At 42.4% G+C, this 22,761-nt stretch overlaps 1 protein-coding gene across 3 annotated transcripts; it reads left to right on the top strand.

Annotated features, from left to right (window-relative positions):
• Positions 1 to 1,849: 1,849 nt before the first annotated feature.
• Positions 1,850 to 20,430, top strand: uhrf1 (ubiquitin-like with PHD and ring finger domains 1). Of its 3 annotated transcripts, none has more exons than XM_088907718.1 (17): positions 1,850 to 1,969; positions 3,615 to 3,777; positions 6,781 to 7,038; positions 7,753 to 7,913; positions 8,641 to 8,856; positions 9,158 to 9,267; positions 10,288 to 10,474; positions 12,224 to 12,347; positions 13,240 to 13,347; positions 13,833 to 13,937; positions 14,549 to 14,655; positions 14,862 to 15,024; positions 15,581 to 15,718; positions 15,905 to 16,025; positions 16,258 to 16,409; positions 17,979 to 18,077; positions 18,387 to 20,430. In XM_088907718.1, the coding sequence occupies exons 2-17, from the start codon at positions 3,625 to 3,627 to the stop codon at positions 18,531 to 18,533; spliced, it is 2,349 nt and encodes a 782-aa protein (XP_088763844.1). In that variant the 5' UTR covers positions 1,850 to 1,969; positions 3,615 to 3,624; the 3' UTR covers positions 18,534 to 20,430. The 3 variants fall into 3 exon arrangements, with proteins under 3 accessions (XP_088763844.1, XP_088763843.1, XP_088763842.1); XM_088907717.1 differs by having other exon boundaries at positions 1,852 to 1,969; positions 16,261 to 16,409; XM_088907716.1 differs by lacking the exon at positions 1,850 to 1,969 and adding an exon at positions 3,329 to 3,336.
• The last annotated feature ends 2,331 nt before the right edge of the window (positions 20,431 to 22,761 follow it).

Below are 22,761 nucleotides of genomic sequence, written 5' to 3'. Positions count from 1 at the left end.
CTTTATAGAAAACAACAGTCAAAGTCAGGACTCCATGTTAAGTTCATTAATGCAGACCTTTGCTGCCTAATGACTTGAGAGACTGCTGTTGCTCTGGGACGTTTATCCATGGACAGTGTTGAGCTCATATTAGATCACATCTCAAGGGATTTTCTACACTGACAGCCTAAAATAACTGAATCACTTCAGTCCTGAACAGAGATGGGTACGAGGGGGTCTGATGTATCGCTGGGTATCCGCAAGATTCAAAGGGATTGACAAGATCAATCCAGTGCACTTCGGATTCATCACTGCAACATGAAAACACAAACCAGTGGACAGAGGTGACGACTTTGAGGAAGTGCTTTTAAAATCAAGACCAGGAGTCACTTCTTTAGACAAAGGGCTGCGGGGGGTGGAACAAGCCCAGCCACATTGTTGAAGCCGATACCCTGGCCTGTTTCAAAACACAGCTGGATGAGATGATCACAGGCTGGATGGGGTAATGACCTCCTCTTCTGGGCTTCTTGGCCACTTCCCTGATGGCTCTTAAGAGGTACGGTTTTTAAAACATTAAATCGTCTTTCATGGTTAGAGGACAAAAACGAAACCTGCAACCTTCAACATCAAACTGAATCTGCCTCTTGCTGGTGGTGGTAAAGATCCAACAAAAAGTGCCATTTAACCGTTTCCTGATCACTTCCTAACAGAGTGGGAGCCTATCCCGGCAAGCAACGGGCGCCAGGCAGGACACACCGTGGACGATTGTGGGTAAAATCTGCACACGTGAGCCTTTGTCTGGTCTGGCCCCAACCGTTCTGAATTCTTATTGCAGCTCGGCTAGATTCGGTTATTTTCACCTGTAAATAATTCTTACATATTCGGTGTTTACATTACTTTAAAAAAGACCAACTGCTGAGGACGTCACATGCGGCACCAACTCCACCAGCTGGAAACAACCGCCTGGACCCTCAGTGTGTTTTGAAAACGGGAGGAAAGAGGCGCACAAGTGCAAAATTATAGCATGTGACAAGTGCCCAAAATCCCTAAACCGTACACGTACGCGTCGCTGCACATCCCGTGTGTCCCTGGCGAGCCGACATGCCGCGCCGGGCCCCAATCCCGTGGGCGGAGGCGCCGCTCTCCCGCCAAACGCGCCGAGCCCGAGCAGCAGAGCACAGCCCCGCCAGCGCACCACGGCGCTGAGCGTTTATAAAAATAGCAGCTACACTTCGACCAGATTTCTCCACAGCTTTTACGTGCCGTAGTTTGCTCTGAGTTGCTAAATATAGTTCTGATTTTCATGATTCACCTATCCCCGGATACTAATTTCTGCATGTCGCCTCGCTCTCCCACGCACGTTTCTTGGCTCTGTTAATGCGCGCAGGCACTGTTTTCATGAAGTGTTGTCCGATACTAAATAACACGTTGAAATGAAAATGCTTTGCTTTTATGCATTGCAACTATGATCATAAACTGGGTATGCATTTTATTTTAAAAAAACTACTCCTGGACTAAATGGCTGCTGCGTTGCAAACTTCAGGACAAGTGATATATTCCCAGCACAGCGTCCCAGCCGTCAAATCTCCCTCCAAGCTCTGGCCATCTGCTCTCCGGCTCTCGGCCGCGCTCGCGATTCGCAGCGGCGAGCTGCAGAGCTCCGCTCACATTCGCGTGCTGATTTGCATATTCTCGCGGAGGTTCTTGGAAGCTCGCCTTCGGGGCGCGAGACCAAACTTTCGCGCGCTGAGAAGGGGGTGCTGAGGGGGAGTAGAGTGACAGGGCCCTCCTCCAATGGCGGCGAGGATTTCGATCCGCGGCGGCCAATAGGATCGCGGCCTGGGCAGGACGGGCGGGGAAACGTACTGTTGAAGAATCTCATTGATTCGGTGTTGGTTTAGTCTTTTTAAGCAAAGTGCAGTCAGCTCGGAGTGCCTATTTAAAGAAGTCTTTTATTCTTGTTTTTTTTTGAGGATCCGTTACAGAAAAGGTAAAGGAAGCTGATTTTTTATTTTGCTTTCCCCCCGCGGTCTCTGTCGCAGGGAGGGAATGGCTGTGGAAGAGTTTTGGAAGTGTGGGGCAGCTCGACCCGGGGGCGGCCGGGTCGCCGGACTGCTGCGGCTCCAGAGCCGCTGCGGGTCAGGGCAGCAGCCCGGCGTCTCCGAGCCGTCCGGTCGGGGCGATCGGCACCGGGACACGTCGGGACAGTGGCAGGTTTTCAGCTTTTTATCCTGCTTTTCCCGTTTATTGTAATCCGGTGTGGCGGATAAGGTTAACAGGCGCACACAGGTTAATAAATTGCAACCTGAAACAGCTGTGGTGAGAAAACACACAATTAAAAAAGTTTAATTGTAGAACCCGTCCTTGGGAGGGAAAAAAGCGCCGGATTGTTAAAAGTCAGAGGCGCAGGTAAAATGTGTGGTGAGAGGGGTGGAGAAGCGCTTGTACCGCCCATAGCGCCGATCTGTTTTAAACACTGTGGGTCTGGCTCACAGGGTTATTTATGAAGAAAAAATCGTGTCATGAACAGTCGCGTCTGTAGCTGCTTATTCCGTCGCCGCAGTTTTCCGCTCGGTTTCCTTTTCTGGGTGTTTTCTCACGGCAGTTGAGCCCCCTGCCCCCCCCCGGACAGACGGGCTGCTCTCCCCAGGCGGGTGCCCGGCTCGAGCCCGGCGGCGGCCAACCGTCACCCGGCCGCGGCGGGCTCGCGGCGGGGCAAGGACGTCGACGCGGGCGGGCGCTCAAAATGGTGGCTCGGGGCTGGATGGGGAGCAGAGCGCTGGGGCGGGTCGGGCTGCAGTCGGCTCACGATTGCAGTTGTAGTGCTGGGAATCCACCCCGCTCCTGCAGCGGCAGGAGGGAGCCGAGGTGCGGCCAGGGGGCTCTGGGAGTGAAGAGGGCTTCAGCACAGAGGCGGCTTGGGGGGCTCCTATAATCTCGCGGCACGGTCGCGTTGCATCTCCTACACAAGCGCGAATCACCTCTGACGGCGGCTCAAGTGCGGAAACGCGCTTGTCCTTCTTTCTGCTCTTCAGTGTGGGATTAACCCAAGCTCAGGTTGGGCTCGGGTCATCTAGTTGGCTTTAGGCGTCTGTCTGAACGCGCGGAGGGGTCTCGCAGGTGTTGAGCCGGGTCCGGGGCACGATGGGCCGGTGAGGGAGGTCCTGCGGACACATCAGGGCTTCTGAGCCACTGGCCTCTAAACAACTGATCGGCAGACAGAGGGTTGTGGAAAGAGGTGAGCTGTAAAGAAAAAAACAAAACAGGTCACTCAGCAAGAGGTTTGTCGGTCTGGGAGCAGTGTTGTCCCGCCATGACCACGCCGATGGCGCTCTGGCAAGTCTGACACATCTCCAGGTACGACAGGTGGCACCTCCAGCTCTTCCACTTATTCAATTCAAACCGTTTTTATAACAAAAGTTGTTTTCCCGGTGTGGCTGCTGGGGCTGTGCACTTGTTCCGCTGAGCTCGCCACCGCAGCTGTGGGGTTTATCTTCTGGCGCTTGGATAACGCCCGGCTGTTTGCACACGAGAGGCTGGCGATACTGGGAGACCACTTGGTGCTGGCGCTTCCCGTGTGTGGGAGGAAGGAACGGCTCCACAGGTTCATGGGCTGTACCTCGGCTTTATTCCAGGCCTGCAGTCATGTGGATCCAGGTTCGCACTATGGATGGGAAGGTGACCCACAGGATTGACTCCCTGTCGAAGCTGACGAAGGTGGATGAGCTCCGGCTGCGGATCGCGAACGTTTTTAATGTGGAGCCAGAGAGACAGAGGCTTTTCTACAGGGGCAAGCAGGTGAAGTGTTTTTTTTAACAAGTTCAGTTTTGAACCTTTTTGTATGTTTCATCTGTAACATTGTTGCTCATTTTTATGTCTTAATTTGCTTTTCCACCCAAGTAAAAGAGTTTTTGATGTAGCTGGCAGTTGCTTTCCTTGATGTTCTCTTTTTGGGAGCTGTTGTGATTTCTTTGATAAATCACAAGGTTTTATTAAAATGCAGTGTTTTATGCTTCTAAATGTCTGTCATAATACCTTAAGCCCCAGGGTATCGGAAGTGGCAGGGCAGGAGCAGGCTTAGACTGAATCTGCACTAAGTCATTAGCCAGCTGTTACCCTGGAGTTTGTGTAGATGTTGATGTCATCTGTCTTTTCTCTGCTTGTGTTGTAACATTAGGTCCTCACTCCTTCACTCAGCTGTTGACACTGAGGGTTTTCAAATCCTGCAGTAGTACAAGACCTGTATCTGTAAATCACAATGATTTTACTGTTACTAAAATTCTGTATTAAAAAGATTGATTCTAAATTAAAATCATAACTCCATCCTTATAAACAACTTCAAACAGGACGGTGTTAAGTTTCATTGGTGTAATTTCAGTGTCGTGATGATTCCAAATGGGGTATAATGTGGGCAGTCAGAGGTCAATATATGAGGAGCCCCTGCCAACAGCTAGAGCAGCGCAGACGGGATGTGGGAAGTATTCGACTGGGTTGAGAGATATTGGGATTTGGGCTGCGTGTTCTTCCATTTTGAGCGGCGCTCTTTATTTTATTGGTGGTCTGTTATAGTCTAGTCAGTGAGGGGTATATTCAGAACACCAAAAATAAACAATGGCTCACAAGGCTGCAGAATAGATGTAGTCATTACGCATCACTTGTGTTTGTGTGACCATTTTCAGGGTGCTTAATTGTTTGATGTTCCTATTGTCAGAATGAGCTGCTGTCACTGTGACCCCATTTGACTCAGAAAGCTGCTTTTGAGGTTTACTGCATCATGATGAAATGAGTAACTGTTTTTGGCAAAGCGACTTAAAATTATACTTTTTGTGCATTGACTGCATAGCTTTTGTACTGTTCTTTTATGAAGGTACTTGAGAAAAAACAAACATTACACAAATACAGGTTCATAGCAGCTGTTTGCTACTTTACTGACATTAAACATTTAGTAGTATGATTTTTTTGCTGGTTTCTCTGAAATGTGCACTTGGGCAGAATTGTGGCTAGCTGTGACATTGACAGTTTTCCTGCTGTCAGTGGCAGGTGTGACAGCCTTTGCTGACAGCAGTGCGCTCCTGCAGGGACTACTCAGGTCTCAGGGCTGCTGGTGTGGTGAGAGCTGTGTCTCCAGCTGGGGGTCTGTATTGCCGTGTGCTTGGGTCAGTTCTGATCAGACCTGCCAGTGGTCTGACTGCACCCAGGATATGCATAGGAGCCCCTCAGTTTCAAAATCTCCAGTTTAAATAATACGAACTTCTATTGATTGTCACAACATTGTCACCTCTTTTTGCAAACAAAGTGCAAAAAGATTTATATGGATTTTATTGCGGAAATGTTTTTTGAATGTTTGGACTGCATGGTCGAACACTCAGATGAGTTTTCTTTCTAGCTGTAGTTGGTTTCAAGCTAGAGTGAAAAGATTAGGCGATTTTGCAGGTCAGTCCATTATGCTATTCCTTTGGGACAGAGAAATACAGAACGAGGGACAGAACTAGAGAATGGATGACCATCCATTACAATCTGCTTAGAATGAGGAGGTTTACTCTGCCTCTTCTGACCTGCCCATGTTATCCTTTACCTGTCTCGGGCACCAGAGCACGACACCAGACGGTCAGTGCCTGTTGGGGAGGTGTGTACCTGATCAGCATTGCCTACAAGTGTTTGGGGGCAGTAGGGGTTGCTGTGTCTCTGAGAATCAAGAGAACCCCTTACTTTTGCATCGGAGACAAGTTCAGTTTTTTCTGTGGGTGACTGTGCTTTAGAAACTACGTACACCTTCACTCTCTTGATATACAAGATTTGTGTGCTGGGTTTTTTTAATAATTGCATACCCTCCAGTTTGGATCTTGACCGTGAGCTTCCCACATGACTGCCATGGTTACTGTACCACATGGTTTTCATACTGAAAGCTCTTCGGAGTCTTTCAGGAGAGTTAATGTCTCTCCCTGATGTTACTGTGAGGCTCTGCCTGCATTTTGTCTACGAAACATAAACTTGTCTTTTCTTTTTGTAATTGGTGTTATAGCTAAAGATTTTAGATCCCAAGCAATTCTGTGCATTTAAAAGCAAGAATAGGAGCCATTTAGTTATCAAAAGGGTTGTGGGAGTATGGAACACACTACCCAGCCATGTGGGAATTAATACTTTGGCCTCCTTCAAGAAACGGCTCCCGGGATCAATTAACTAGGAAGTGGTCTGGATGGGCAGAGTGGCCTGTTGAATGCTTGATCATGAAAACTCTGTCCAGCTACATCTGTAAAGTATAAATATATCCAACTAAACTGCTGTGTCCAGAATGGCTAGAATGTACTTCAAATGTATCGGTAAGGATGTTGGAACCTCCATGAACTTGGCCTTGGAGCTCAGACACATACCACTGTCTGTGTGAGTACTGGGCAACATGACAGTCTACTGTGAGACCTAATGAAATGTGGAAATCCCAGGCACAGGCAGCTGGTGACATGACCCAGGCATGAACATTTCTTGGCCACAGAACCTGACCCACACTCGGGGTGAGTGGTTCTACTGTCCTAGTCTTTGCAGTCTCAAGAACTGCAGTTTTTGAGAGAAAACAGTGTGCATCCGAGATAAAGATGTCTAATCAGAAAACTGGCACTGAAATGATCTATTTTTATACCTGTGTATATAATTGGAAGTTTATTCCATTTACTTTTGCATTTGAGTTTTTGTATAGTTTGTCTTTTCTTCTGTGGTGTTTTGACTTAAAGCCAGCACTGCCTGCCTGGATTGTGTATTGGAATCGGTACTTGTTGTAATTGATGTTCTGTGCTTTACCTGCTGCAGATGGAAGATGGCCACACTATCTTTGACTACAATGTGGGGCTGAATGACATAGTCCAGCTGCTAGTAAGGCAGAATTTGCCCCCTGGTACCCCCAAGGAGAAGGAGGCGGAGCTCTCTGACTCGGACTCTGGCTGTGGGTCTGCGCAGAGCGAGTCGGACAAGAGCTCTAATCATGGGGAAAACGCTGTGGAGGGGGAGAGCCAGCCAGGCACTTCGGCACAGCCAGACCTTATAGATCCTGGATTTGGCTTCTACAAAGTAAGTAAACTTTCTCCATTTGTGTTTTTGGGAATTTAAAATCTAGTTATCGCAGTGATGAATGGGTACAGCTTCTTTTTGAAATTATAAATCAGAACATAATTAAAATGCTAGTCATTTTTAGTTTAGACTGCAGGCAGGCATGCAGTGGCATTCAGTTTAGACGCTTGATAGATACTTTATTGATCCTGTGAGGGAAATTGCTTGGACATGAATCACGATTGGATTAGTTTTTTTTGTTTGACAATACCTATATTCAATGTGTAAAGTACATTTTTTTACCTTCCTTCAACATATTTTGTACTGTTCTGCGTGTGGAGCTCTCTCTACGAACTCTACAAATCCATATGTTCAAAAAATCCGTAAATAACACAACCAGTCCTGCTGTTTCTCATGTGATCTGAGCAGACTATTCAAATTATTCAGATCACCCTACCAGGCAAGATGCTTAATATTTGTTCACGGAAGAATTAAATGATTTTATTCCTGATTGAGTCAATTGCATAATCCTATTGGAATGCTTGTGTTCCAGTCAGTAAAAAAATATATTGTATTTTATAAGTGTTTTAAAGAGGTTTTCTAGAAATCAACTAGTGGAATGTGTGCTTTCTAACTTTTTTTGTGTTGTTGGAATTGTCTGGTTCTGAATCCACGCGCTTGCCTGGTAATTGGATGTTTGCCCATATTTGAAAGACATGAAATCCTATGTTTCAGATTAATGAGTTTGTGGATGCCCGTGATTTGAACATGGGAGCATGGTTTGAGGCACAGATCGTAAATGTGACTAAAGAAGACAGAAGCTCCAGTGAAAGAGAGAACAAAAGTGATTCCAAGACTACTGAGGAGGAGACTGTATATCACGTCCGATATGAAGAGTAAGACTGCTAGTAGATCTGAATGTGAAAGTGATGTTATTAATAGGACATTGCTTTGTCTGTGATTTTGATCAGTTCTTCATATTCTGAGGTTGTAAGCTCATTTTGAACTATCAAAAGCCGAGCCTCCCAGGTTTTACCATCCAATAAAATCAAAAGTCTTGGATGCAGAACAAGTCATTGCCTGCAGAAGATGCTTCTTCAAATCCAGCTGAACTATCCAGTGTCTGGGACTCCTCTTCCCACAGCTGAATTGAATTGTTAGCTCACTGGGGGCTTTGGCTGGGCTGGAGCTGGTATACATGGACAGATCAGTTATTTGGGGCTGAAGCCATTTTATGTATGAAATGCAAACACTTGTAAAGGCTCTCTGCAAGAATTTGAGTAAAACTGCTTGTAAAATCTCAATTGATCAAACCCACTGTTTGGGGGTGTCTCTTATGTTGTTGGGTCATCCTGAGCTCAGTTGTGTAAACTTTTTTTTTCTCAAACTTATTTCCTGGAGAGATGCAGAGTACAAGTTTGACTTTCATTTGAATTTTATGGTTAAGAGTCTGCAAAGGCCTACTCATTAATATAAAATATCTAAATAGACAAACTGGTTTGCATGTCAGTGCTGATTTAGATCCTTATGTTTTTTTAAAAATAAAATATTCTGAATATACATACAATGTATATAAAGCAAATATTTCTAATTTACCTTTAAAATGTAAATCTCTGCATGCAGCTATCCAGAGAATGGTGTGGTGAAGCTGTCTAGCAAGGATGTGCGGCCTCGAGCCAGGACTGTTTACCAGTGGCACCAGCTGGAGGTGGGCATGGTGGTCATGGTGAACTACAACCCTGATGAGCCCAAGGAAAGGGGCTACTGGTACGATGCGAAGATCCAGAAGAAGAGAGAAACGCGCACAGCCCGTGAGATATGTGCAAAGATCCTGCTTGGGTAGGTGTGCCAGTGTTTGCAGTATATGTAGTCTTATTACTTCCAATTATGTTGTAATGTGCAGTGTTTAACTGGAACAAAACTCGGAGAATACAGTGGGCTAGGATTAAAGTCATTTGATGTCTGTCACCTCATCCTCTCCTTTGTGGAAGTGTCCTGACTTGTCATAGATGAGAGAAAAAATACAGCATGTCTTTCCTGTTTTTCAACTTTGTTGAATTATTGAAAAGCCTCCTCTTTTATGTCTGGGGAAAGTCAAAATAATGTCCAATGTGTTTTTTTTTGTTTCTTTGTCTCATAGGGATGCAGGGGATTCTCTTAATGACTGCAAGATATTGTTTGTGAATGAAATATACAAGATTGAAGAGCCAGGCAGTGTAGATGGTGCTGGATTGGAGAGTCCTCTTAAAAGTAGGTTTTTCTTTAACTTGTCATTTCAAAGTAGAGGATAAATCCACACATAAATAAAAGGAAAAGGCTGTTCTGTGTGATTGCATTAATGGAACTACCGATGCCAAAGAAGTATTGGTTTCTGTTGCTAGATGGCGCAGTTGCACTGAGTTTTCCATTGTCTTCTAACTCTCCCTTATTTTTGTTTAAATTCTGCAAAAATATCCTGAATGCCTCCAGTGAAGAACAGAATGAGTAATCTATTGCAAACAGAAAAACAACCTTAACATGCTCTGAGATTAACAAAAGAGCAAAAGTATTTTGCAATAACTGTTAAATATTGCATTTGCATTCTAATCCGTTTCTGACCTTTTCCTGTTCTCCACAATTTTTTACAACAGTGTAGCAAACAGGTTTCATTTCCTTTAACATTTGTGTATTTTGTTGACAACTGCGTTTTATGCATGCATCAAAACACAGAAATGCTTGTGTAGGATTTAATCACAAGATGTAAACTAGATCCTGGCAAAACAACAAAACCTCACCAGTAAGTAATGTGCTCCGTTTATACTATAAAATGCAGTAAAACTATAAAAGTTGTTACACGGACTTTGGTTATAGACTTCATTTAGTCTTGTGATTACCTCAGTTAAGTTTCAACTCATTCTTTTCCGGCTTTTGTCCGTTCAATATTTGTCGAAGTTGCCAAAGCATTTAAAACTCTTTACAGTATTAAGAATGTTCCGGATCAAACCTGGGAGGAACACTAAGTTCAAGGTTTGATGAACAGTGTGGACAAATGAGGTTTTTCATAAATGTGCTTCATGCAGTTGGTTTATGTGAGATTGATGATTGAGAAATCTGGAGTGGAAGAGCACACAGGATTTCTGACTGTCATACTCTCCTCATGGGAATGGTCAAAAGCAGAGTTTTGACTTGAGCCTTAATTTTCCACTGAAAAACCTTAAGTTTTTTAACACAGGTGTGCATGACAAATCTTTAGGCTTTTGGGTTAAACAGTCATCTCTTTGTATGGTTAAGGGTCAAACGGACCAGAGTGCAAGCACTGCAAGGATAACCCGCAGAAGAACTGCCGCATGTGTAACTGCCACGTGTGTGGGGTGAAGCAGGACCCCGACAAGCAGCTGCTGTGTGATGAGTGCGACATGGCCTTCCACACCTACTGCCTGAACCCTCCCCTCACCAGCATCCCGGACGACGAGGACTGGTGAGTATTGCTGGCTTTGTGTGTGTGTGAAGGTAGAGGGAGGCATGCGCTTACCTTATTACATGTCATTTGTACTGTAATACCAGAAGCAGGTTGATTCATTCAACTTCTCAAATGTATTAAAGCAGTTAGCAAGGTGGCTTTTATGGTGTTGGCAGCTGTGCATCTCCTTGTAGGCCTTTGCAACAAATGCCTGGGGTGGCAAACTAGAGTCTCTGGGTCCCATTTCCAAACTTCAAATTTCAACATGGGGATTGTTGCTAAAAATGTGAGCAATTAATTTTTTTTAAAATAAAAGTTCCTTTTGGCTGAGCAACTGCAGACCACCAGTAAAGTCTGTATTTGATGGCTGAGTTTTGGCATGACATCTTACTAGATCAAGTGGGCCAGGGATGTCTGCTTCATTCTTTCCTGTGACACAACAAGGTTTGTAGACTTGATTTGCACAGTGACAAATACACAGCTGGCTCTTCCAGATCAGCTGGGGTTAAAGTCAATTTCTGAATTTCTAGAAAAATAGTACCCGTGCATTTGTTGCATTCAAATGCATTGATGTGTAATGTTACCATGGCAATCGGCAACTACTTTTTGTATATTATACAGCTGTTACTTCCCAACTGAGCTGTTCCTTGGTTGCACTTCAAAGCTTATTTCCTGTTACTCTTCCCTCGTGTGGTTTGCGTGAATATAGTGTTCTAGTGTTATAGCTGTATTCTTGCACTTGACAATGGCTATTGCCTTTCAAACGTGAAAAGACGCTACAACACAAAGCATACAAAATATGAAGAATTGCAAGGACAGGCAAAATGAAAGTGCTTAAAAAGAACTTAAATGCACAGCAAATGATTTTTACTAGACCATGAAAGAAGATGGATGGTGTTATCAAGGCAGTTATGGGGTAAGTGAACTTTTTGCAATAAAACATCAGTCTCATTTATAAGGCACTTTTATAAAGGAGTGCTGTCTTGGTACTGCAGTTTTATTGGATCCATCTTGAACTATTTGAAAGTGTGAGCTTATCTTGACAAGCTGTTGAACTGAATTACCAAAATGGCTGAGGATATTAAAGTGTCTCCAAAAGATTCTGCAGCCGAGTTTGTTTTATTCCTTGGATCTTGAGTATGTTATTGACAGAATTGAATATCCTTAGGTTTCTGCATGGGAATGCACCTGAGTTTGAGATGGGAGAGTTTGATTTCTTTAGCATGAAGGCATGTGATTGCCAAAGGAGAGTTTGTTTTGAGAAGGTTACATCGAATGATCTTCAGTTACTGTCGTTAGAAACTTGCTACTAATGGTCCTCCAGCTATTGTTGGATCTCCTAGTGGATGATTTGCCCTGTCAAGAAAGAAATGGATCGTCTCAGCCTCGATCCAATTAACTTGTTTTTGCCTTATTCATCAAGACAGTTTTATGCATGCAGTCCACGCAACTGAACAGTGCATGTCAACAGTAGTATCTAGCATTAACATTATGAAAAGCAATGGATTAAACAGCTGCCAGTTTAACGTTGTAGCAAGCTCTTGAATTGGAGTATGCTGGTTTACTATGCTGCTTAAGTGTGTGTTAAGCAGCATTTTGGGGTTTACTGGATGGATGCACCTCCAGCAGGGGCAGGGACTGGAAGAGCTGAGGTTTCTTACCTTTGTTATGCTATATACAAAAGGTCTACACATAACTAGAGGTTCTACTTAGCGCTGGATAGCCAGGACCCACAGAACTGTTTGTTTGTTTTTTTACCTCTTGAAGGTACTGCCCTGATTGCCGTAATGATGTGAGTGAAGTTGTTCTAGCTGGAGAGAAGCTGAAGGAGAGCAAAAAGAAAGCCAAGATGGCTTCTGCCAATTCCTCCAGCCAGAGGGACTGGGGAAAGGTAAGCTTAAGTGGGTTCCTTCCTGTGTATCCAGCACTTGGGATTATTGGAAAGAAAAAAGCATGAGTACAATTATGAAATCTTTTCCTTCCAAAGACCTGCTGGATATTTTATTTGGGATCTCTAAATTATCATGGTTTGCGTGTGCCCTGTGATCCTGTCACCCCATTCTGGTTGTATTTCTTCCGTGTACCTGTAGTTTTGGGACAGGTGACCCCTTCCAGGAGTAAGGGGATTCCTGGTAATGGATGGTTTAATTATGGTATTTAACAACCCATGCGTATTTTATAGCAATGTTGAGTTTTAAACCTGTAAATATATTTTGCATGTAAATTTCCCACAAAAAGTATTAAATTAAACCCAGTATTCTGAAAAATCCATTTAACATAACACTTCTGCAGTCCAAGAAATGAGCTTGAGAAAGCACCAGTGTGATAAGTGCAGCTCTCTGCTCTTAGCTCTGAGAATGTACCTTGCCATTCCCTGGATACAGATAACTCTGCCACTGCAAGAGATGGGGTCTGCTGCAGCAGAGTTTTGCAATTTTTAGATTTGCAAAGGGTCGTCACTTCAGTGCAGGAGCCCTGTAACACATGAACACCTGTCTCATGTTGCCCACAGACGGAAAAGGTTTTTCTCAAATACACATACTGATGCTATTGGGGACTTCAGTTAACCTTAAGTCCTATTAAGTTGCATGAAGTTAACCTTAAGTTCTCTTCTGTTGCATGAAGTTCATTTCTGCGGAAACTAGCAATCATGCTATCTAAAAGGAGATTATTTTAATGGCAACTTTTGTATTTTAGATGAGAAATGGGAATGTACAAGGCTTGCTTTAAATCAAGAAGTACAAATAAAAGCTCTTTAAGAATTTTTGTTCCTTACTTCTAAGGGTATGGCTTGTGTTGGTCGTACGAAGCAATGTACCATTGTGCCCTCTAATCACTACGGGCCAGTTCCTGGAGTTCCTGTCGGGACCATGTGGAAATTCAGGGTACAGGTAAGAGATTGTTTTTTTGTGATTTGCAAAGAATGGTACCTGTATTTTACTGAAATATGTGGTGTGAGGTGGTGGTTTGTTTTCCAAGGAATTTTGCAAAAACATGAAAATAAATTTACAGTGTTTATCAATAAGCTGTAATAAAATCATTATACCCAACTTAAATGTATTAAAGAACTTATTACTGTATTTTATTAGTAGAAACAAGTACACGTGTTTCAAAGAATAAATTAGCACTTGGCGTGTACCAGCCTCTGACATTGGTGAAATTAAGGAAATATTAAATCTAAAGAATGTAGATATCCCTCATGAATTAGATTAAGACCCTTTTATGCAATATAAAAAACAGTGCTGAATGACTGTTTAGTTGTGATCTCCTGAGCAGTAGTATTAAGCTTACTTGATCATTTCTAATTGAGCAAAGTGGCAAGAGAGAGGTGAAGGAAGCAGACTGTGTTAAATGTTAAATGTTCTCGTCTTGTTAGGTGAGTGAGTCAGGTGTGCACAGGCCCCACGTAGCTGGGATTCATGGGAGAAGCAATGATGGTGCTTATTCTCTGGTGCTGGCAGGAGGCTATGAAGATGATGTGGTAAGTTAAAGCCTTTTATTTTATTGCAGAACTGCCAGAATTTAGTGCCCTTGGTTTTATTTTTGGTTTTGGAATGTTAGTTAGTTCTGCTCTCAGAAATCTCAGGACATTGTGGATTGTGAAGTACTGAAGGAGTAAAATCAGTGCAGTTGAACAGCAGGCTTAGATTTTATGTGATCTAGAAATCTTTACTGTGCCGGTAGTTTTACCTTGTCCCTGGCATTAAAGAGCTCTTCGGTACCTATTCAGTCGGAATTTAGTGACCGAGCAGAAAGCCCTTGTCAGGGTAGTTTATGATTCTCTCAAACATGGCATTCTACTGGAGCACATGGAAATTTCTTGATGGAATCACTGCTACTTTTACTCTTCGGAATTGTTGCCAGCAGCTGATCTGTCTCTCAAGCTTGTAGGAAAGCTCACATAATCCAGTTCAGATGTAATACTCAAACTGGAAGGCACTTTAAACAAAATTGTGTGTGGAACAAATTCCTCAGTCTGCAGAATTTCAAGAAACCCCTTAATGATATTCTGCTACTGGTTCCCTGCCAGGGAAGAAAACGAGCAAGACAAGAGAAGAAATCCTGTAATAATTGTTCTCCTTTCAATTTTAGGATGATGGGAATGAATTTACGTACACGGGCTCTGGAGGGCGAGATCTGTCTGGCAACAAGAGAACTGCAGAGCAGTCATGTGATCAGAAACTCACAAATATGAACAGGTCAGCAGGAACATCATTTGAAGAGTTGTTTATTTACAGATAACATAGCTTTTCCTTCTTTGAGAAATGTGAGTTTTCCTTTTGCTGCATGTGACGGAAGGTAATCACAGTGTGGCATGAAGATATTTTAAAATCTAAAATCTTCCTGTGGGTGTAGCATTGTGAATAGGTTTAATGTCTGTTTTTGTTGTTGTGGGCGGTAACAGGGCTTTGGCTCTGAACTGCAACGCTGCCGTGAACGACAAGGACGGAGCCGAAGCCAAGGACTGGAAGGCGGGGAAGCCGGTGCGCGTTGTTCGCAGCTCGAAGGGCCGGAAACACAGCAAGTACTGCCCAGAGGATGGGAACAGATACGACGGCATCTACAAGGTGTGTGTGTGGGATGGGGCTTGTGGCCACCGCTCGCCGCCTGTTCTTCTGGACAGCCGCTCTGTGGGCTTGGCCCCTGTTACTCAAATTCCAACCAGTAACTCAATAATATTCTGGCCTTTGGAGGTTCAAGGGAAGTCTCTGGAACTGGATACAGAGATCTCTGGTGGTTTGCATTTTCCTTGGTTTATGAAAGGAGTTCAGTTCAGGGGCTGAAGTCCTTGAGCAGTAGCATGAGTACAGTTACAGGTCTCCGCAAGCAGCAGACAGATGCTAATTGGCCTCCACGAATCCATGAATTTCTTGAATACTTGAGGAGCTGAATTGGCCACATTTAAAACTTGCCACCGCAGGCTGTTTATGACAATCATTAACTCAAAGGCCACAGATTTCCAACACAAACTGGCATCTGAACAATAAAGTGTCGAACGTCCAAGGAAGCAGCCTCTTCTGAGATTGCATAAGAATGCCCATTGGAATCATGTCTTTTGGTCAGACTCTTAACTGTCAGTCTTGGAGAATATTTTTAATGTGCTTTCTCCTTTGGCATTGTCAGGTTGTGAAATACTGGCCAGAGAAGGGGAAGTCGGGCTTTCTGGTCTGGAGATACTTGCTAAAGCGTAATGATGATGAGCCAGCACCATGGACCAGGGAGGGCAAGGAGAGGATTAAGAAGCTTGGGCTAACCATGCAGGTATGTGATGTAAGGAGGTCGCCAGTAAGACTCTTGTAAGAGGGAGAAAGAATGACTTGCATAGTATCTGAAAAGCATGTTATAATTTATTGTGAAAGGATTGAGAGCTTTACTTGTATTCCAAGAATTGCCATTTTCCTGAAAATGTTCAGCATGTTCATGTAACTCTTTTTCTCCACTTCTCAGTATCCTGAGGGTTATTTAGAAGCTATAGCTGCCAAAGAGAAAGAAAAGGAGAATAAGAATGAGGAGGAGGCAGTAACTGATACCCCCAGCAAAGGAAAGAGGAAGAGAAAATCTCAAGGAGGTGGGTTTTCTCATTGTTGCTTATTACACACATTAGGCATAAATGACTTTGATCATGGGTGGATGAAGCTCCATGTGCCTCCTATAGGGGCTTAAGCAGCACATGTTACCTCTATACATTTTGTAGTAGATGAGTATGCATGAGTAAAAGCTGCTGACCTCTTATGTGAAGCTTGTAATTATTTTGTGGTAGATGCCATGCAGTGCAATAATGAGCCTTGTGATTTTCTTAGCAGAAGAAAAGTCCTCACCAGCCAAGCACTCACCCAAGAAAATGAAAGTGGAGCCATATAAACTGACAAAGGAACAGAAGGCACTGATAAAGGAGGATGAACTGAACAAAAAACTATGGGATGAAGCAATGGGATCTCTTAAAGAAGGGCCGGTATGTATATTTTGTTATCAAATTTCATACTTTTCAGTGGAACAGTCTTAGCCCACCCTGGTGACTCCTACCTGTTTAGGAGGCCTTCAAATGCATATGTGAACAAATGCAAACTCTGTATGAAGCAGTGTTTTTTTAGCTTATTTTATTTATTGTAAAGATTTAATGTCCGTTTCATTTTAGTTCAAACTTCCCAGAACTGAGGACATTTTTTTCACATCTTTGTATTACACATTACAAGCACAAATTTGAACATTTTCAATACTCCAGTTACATTTCTCTGTTTACTATGGGAAGCATAGAACATGAAGGTGATGCCTTAGGGGTCTGTTTGAAACTGTACCTTCTGGCTGTTTTCATTTGCCCTCTATCTCTCTCTGTTCCATGTTGAAATGCTGCACCTTTCCAGTTAATGTACATATGAAACTGCAAGAGAAATTCACACCTTGGAACATTTTACACTGTCGTGGCAGTCAATCGTATTTGTCGCCACTTCTGTTTCATTGTAGTGGCTGCTGCCAGCATTGTCAGCTTCACAGTACAGCTAATCAGTACACAGAAGACCTCCTTGCGTATACCTCTGTGTTACTTCTTGACTTTATTCGGGGGAGTTTGAATGTTTTATGGGTGAACGTGGAGAGCTGCAAACTGAAGGAACTAATATACATCAGTTGCAGGCTTATAAGGGGCATGAAGAAAGTGCATTGCAACCTTCTTGAGTTTTATGGGTAGCTCCCTGATGAAGACTTCTGCTTGTAAAGGCAAAGGGACTCTGATGTGGACTAAACCATGAGTATCCTGTCAGCAGTATTCCAGAGGAACCTGATTGTGACGAGAGTCAACTGCAGTTCAGTAGGGTTCAATAAAATTAAGTCACTGAACTGTGCCATACAGTGAGAAATGCAGAAAAAAATGAATTGACTAAATCTTAATTTGATCAAAAGAGAAATGGGCAACTTCTGAATCAGCATAAAACCTACTTTACCAGAAGCACAATGATAATGCTTTTTGAACATGTTTTTCTAAAGCATGGTCTAAAAATAATATTCTAGCATTTAAGCACTTAGGTGTCTGAAATTGTCAAACAACCAAAGTGCTTTTTACTGGAGAGAACCTACCTGTGTTCTGAGGTAGCACTATTCAGGGTTTTAAACAATGTTGTAATAGAGCTAAAACTTTCTGCTGACATTTATTAGTGTTATTAATTTTTAAGCTTCAAATCACTTCACCCATGAAAAAAACTGAAATGAAAGATGTGCTAGTTGGATAATATTGAAATGTCTTTTGGCTTGTATTTTTACCTAGGATTGTAATTACATGGTCTTTCAGATGAAAATATTTTACAATGAAATATACTGTAAATAGGAAGCATTATCTTAGCATCAATATCTAAAGATGGATGACCAAGGTTAGAGTGAGACCACCACTAGGATGTAGAACATAAGCCACTATGGTTATTACAATATATAGGCAACCTTTTCATGATTTGTAAATGCTTAATAGTTGTACTTGGACAGAATGGCTTTTAATTTGTGTATCTGTAGTTTCAGAAACATTTTTTTCTTGCAGAGGTTTTTGAACAAAGTTGAAGAGGTGTTCTTGTGTATATGCTGCCAGGAAGTAGTATATCAGCCTGTCACGACAGAGTGCCAACATAATGTCTGTAGGGTAAGTAACAATTGTAACTTGCTAGTGCAGATTATTTGGTAAGGCAATGGTATGTGTGCAGTAAATCTGAGGTATCTGTTTGTTCGTAATCTGTGCTCTAATGATCACCGATTAGAAGGCCAAACATAATGGAGGGGAAACACTAGTTACTCAGTTTTGGTGGGAGCAATCTAAATTAGCTCCATTGCTTCCATCTGTGAGGAAAAGCACCAAAATGTGTATGTGTGCTGCTTAATGACCAAATGTGAATAGGTCTGATGTAAGAGTCATTGAAAGTATGCATTGTTTTTTGATGTTCTTATTCCACAGGAATGTTTACAGCGCTCCTTCAAGGCTGAAGTTTACACCTGTCCAGCTTGTAGACATGATCTGGGCAAAAACTACAGCATGAGCATCAACAAACCACTTCAAGCCATCCTGAACCAGTTTTTCCCTGGCTACAGCAGTGGCCGGTGATGGTGCCTTCCTCCTTTGCTGCTATGTTTCAGTGGGAATTCCATGAACTATGAGGGTTTATCAATTAAATCTGAAATTTCTTCTTAATATATGAAACAAATGGGTGCACAACAGCTCTCTGTGGCTGTTACATGAAGCATATGCCCTTCACGGATTTGTTGTTAATGTAAATGTTGCAATTTAAGTGTGAACAATGATCGTTAGTGCTCTGTAGTTGATAGATTATTGTTTGCTTATTAGTGGCATATTAAAGTAACAGCCAGGGCTCATCCATCTGCTATAAAGGTAGAAGTATACAAGTGACTTCCCTTATTTGGAAACCATAGTGGGCTATGTCCCCCTGTCTTGTCTGATAAAGCCATATAATGTGGTACAGTATTATAGCATCAGTTGTGGCAACTTCCCAATCAAATATTTGATCACCAGTTGAGCTTTTACAACAAGTAAAACAGGGCTGGTTTTAATTAACTTCAGTAGATATTTATTTGAAACAATTTTTTGCTTCTGTTTCTGTAAACTTTTCCTTGTTATTTCTTGTGCAGTGAGAAGCAAGTATCTAATGTATTTAAGTTCAATCATTCCCCTGTGGGTAATTAGCTTTGTTTTTGAATAGGTGATTGTGCTGGCCATCCATTGTCATATTTTAAGGAAACTGTTTCCAGCTTCATTTCTATCCATTTATTCAGAGTTCTGTCCCACATAATGCTGGTCTTCCGTTCTCATTAATTTGATCATTGAACTAAATGAATAAGACAACTGCTTTTTATTGCCACTTCCACTTGTAATGCTCAGGACGGTACATGCTGCAGGTTTACCTTATGAATATCACAATTTAGCTTGTCTCATCAGTGTAGAACCTGTTTTGCAGGATTATGAACTTTTTCAGATTCATTGGGAGTAAGTCTCCTGTACTGCTAGTTACGCACTAAACTTAAATCATATGTACCATTTCATAAAGGCTGATGGTCACTGCAGTTGAACATTAAGTAAACTATAAAGAAATGGGTTTTTCTTATTTAATCTTAGACTTGCAGTTGTTTTTTGTAGGCCAGCATGAGAATGGGACATTATCATATGTGCGCTTTTCCCAGCCTTAGCTACTCGAATATAAAGGGCATCTTGAATGTTAAATGAAAGCGCTTGAGGTAAAAGGAAATAAGGGAAGCAGCTGGGCTACTTTGCTGTAATTTTTATTTTGGCCTTTTAGTAGCGCTGAAACACCCTTTTACCGTCTCGTTATTTTTAAGAGTTTTTGGAAGAAAATGTTATCTTGGACTTAACTGTTCTGCCTTTCATTTTATCTTGTTTATGCTTCTATATATATACCATTTTCTTCAATACTTGTGTGTTCTTTGGGGAAATATAATCAAATGGATGTAGCCCCTAAGTGCCTTACAGCTGGCAATTAGCTTTATGTAATACTGCACATTTTAAAGCAGCTTTAAATGTCTTTCAGATTTATTTTTTCCTTCTTAAATGATTGATTAACTGAATTTGACCAAGTGGTTGTTCCCCTTCCCCCTAAAAAAAGTTTTTGCTTTTTAGGTTGTCTAAACCTTTTTATATATGATGAAGCTTTTTTGTAGTGCGTGTTTGTTTGTTCATTCTGAGTTAACCGTTAGACTGTAACATTTACATCATACACGTTTTCTGTAAGTCAATGCCAAAGGCTGCAGGTCTTTTTTTATACCTCAAAATACTTCAATAAAATAACTCAGACTGGAACTTGTATATTTTTAAAATGTATATTTGTAGTGCTTGTTCTAGCTTCCACTTGATCTTTTATGTAGTTTAATTTTTATACTTGTATCTTGCATATGTCAGTGCAGGATTTGTCTAAATTACATATTGCTAAATCAATCCAGGTGTTTTTTTACAAAATAAATTCTAAAAAGCTTGCATTGTGTGTTTTTTAACGTTGTGTAAAACTACATACTTGACATGCTAACACATGGTGTGGTGCCAGTGCCCGTTCACTTTCACGTAAGAGACATGGAAGCCCAGTGGCAGGACCTGCCTCAGCAGCTGGATTCTGACAGCCATCTCTTCAGCTCAGGCTGCTGCGGAAGGTTAGCAAAGCCTGCAACAGTGATGGCTGTCACGAGTCCTGGAGAACCGCGGAGCTACGCCTTTGAGATTAATCTTCCATTTATAAGGTGCAGTCGTGATCAAAAGGCTGGGATTTTTAATAATTTGGATTGTAAATGATTCCAAAAACCACTAGCTCAGGAGGAAAGAAAACAAACATGGTATATATAGTTCTAGAGATCCACATATTTCCGCTTGAGTCCTGCCTAATACGATATCAACAGGAGCCGGCTCTTGCCCCTGAGGGTTGCAGTTAAAACGTTAAAAATCCACTCATGACCTGTGGGCACTTAAGACAATTAAGTAAATAATGTGTCTAAGAAATTTGAGTGAAATATCAAAGATGAAGAACTTTCTAGCCTTGATGAACAGAATTCTTTAATCATTGTATTTTCCCTTTTAAAATACTATAATTAAACTTGACTTTCAAATTAATGTAGTTATTAATTTTACTATTAATTTATAGGTCCATGATACAAGGACTTTGTCTTGCAACTTCAAACAAGACATGAAGGTGTGCTCAGCTAACAATATTAAAGTTAAGATGCAGACAAAAATTATAACAGCCAAATGGGAAAGAGAGAGAAGCACTTGCTGCAAATCCCAAATTTTATTTCAGTCACAGGAGTTGGTAGGGTGCCCTGTGATGGACTGGCGTCCTGTCCAGAGTGTACCCTGCCTTCTGCCTGTGGCTTCCTAGGGTAGTCGCCACCTCCCCCGTGACACCGAACTGGAAGAAGCAGTTGGAAAATGGATGGATGGAAGAACAGAGCTGAACTGCAGGTGAACAGATCCACATTCCAGAGCAGCTTTGCAGAAGGTGTCACCTTGATATTTCAGTAGGTTATAAGCATAAATTAGGCAGACACAAACAGTCACGCCAGGGCCAATTTTCCCAGAAGCACTTAACTCAAACGTACCCAGTGATGACAATTTATCAGAGTCTATCGTTGCGGAGTCCGTCAGTGGGGTTTCGCAGTCTCACGCCCTCAGTGCCAAGACCTCCTGGAACAGACACAAAGCGAGACACTTAATTGTTCCAGGAGATACCAATGTAGTTGAGGCAAGTGATCCAAGTGGCAGAATAACTTTTTCATTTCACCAGGAGTGCCGTCTGTCCTGACCGTTATTGTTCATTTGAATAGAATTTGAATGTTTGAAGGAATTTGAGAACAGAGATATAATTAATTAAGGTTATGCTTATCTGTTTGGGATGTTACTAGATAAGGCATCAGGGGTTAAGCAATGTGAAATATGTTCCTCTGATGTTTTTCCCCAAGAGGGGGAGGTGTTGGTGTGTTAATGAGCGCAGCCACTCGTTTGCCCAAGAGGATGTGCCCTTGCTGTTCGTGGACGTTGTTGTTAATAAAGTTCAGTTCAGGTTCCTGCACACCTGGGATCAGACCTTCCTGTGCTTGTTCCCACATGACACTCGCTCACTCACACTACTTTTTAAGAGCATAAATCAAATTTTAAAAATGATTCAAATAGAAAATTGAAATAAATTAGCTTATGGTTAAGAACTGGAACAAAACCCAGAAGACGCAGAGTCTCCCAGGACCAGGGCTGGGAAACACGACTGTATCTATTGGAGTATTATTTTAATTCTGCTGTGCGGAATTGTATTCCCTTTAAAATTATTACTTCTCTCCTATTTCTGGCCATATGCAGAGAATGGCGTATAAAGGAAAACATGTAGATATGAGCTCGAACCCATATGGTAAAAATAACAAGTATGGGTAAATGGTATTACCATCCTAGAAATCTTCCAAAGGAGCACATGTGCAGACAACCTTTAAAATAGGACATTTATTTGAAATCTATTATTGATGAACACCCTGCACAAATTATGGGATGGTATTTAACAAAAAATGATCTATATTTTGAAATAGCTATGAAACGCAAAGGTAAGTATGGCAAGTGCAGATAACACCCGCCAATAAATTAGAATAAACCCCCTTTCTTTCAAATTTGCGTGCCGAGCACCCGTGAGGACAGCCAGTGCTGCAGGACCGGTGGGCGCTGTGACAACCCGCACGTACGCACCGCCGCTCTACCGAACCTGAGCGCGGCTCGGGGGCGGGGCCCTGTGATTGACAGACCGAGCGGCCAATGCAGCTGCACAGCCAGGCTGCCAGCT

This window comes from Atractosteus spatula, chromosome 28, assembly GCF_055471065.1.
Source record: "Atractosteus spatula isolate fAtrSpa1 chromosome 28, fAtrSpa1.hap1, whole genome shotgun sequence".
In the NCBI taxonomy this organism is placed as follows: Eukaryota; Metazoa; Chordata; class Actinopteri; order Semionotiformes; family Lepisosteidae; genus Atractosteus; species Atractosteus spatula.
The sequence above is the reverse complement of the archived record's forward strand: the minus strand, read 5'-3'. Positions and strand labels throughout refer to the sequence as shown.

Bases quoted from the DNA above. Each gene is read 5' to 3' on its own strand.
- uhrf1 (XM_088907718.1), top strand. From the start codon at position 3,625: ATGTGGATCCAGGTTCGCACTATGGATGGGAAGGTGACCCACAGGATT. The intron at 14,656-14,861 runs GTCAGCAGGAAC...GGGCGGTAACAG, and splicing joins AAACTCACAAATATGAACAG to GGCTTTGGCTCTGAACTGCA. The intron at 18,078-18,386 runs GTAAGTAACAAT...CTTATTCCACAG, and splicing joins GCCAACATAATGTCTGTAGG to GAATGTTTACAGCGCTCCTT.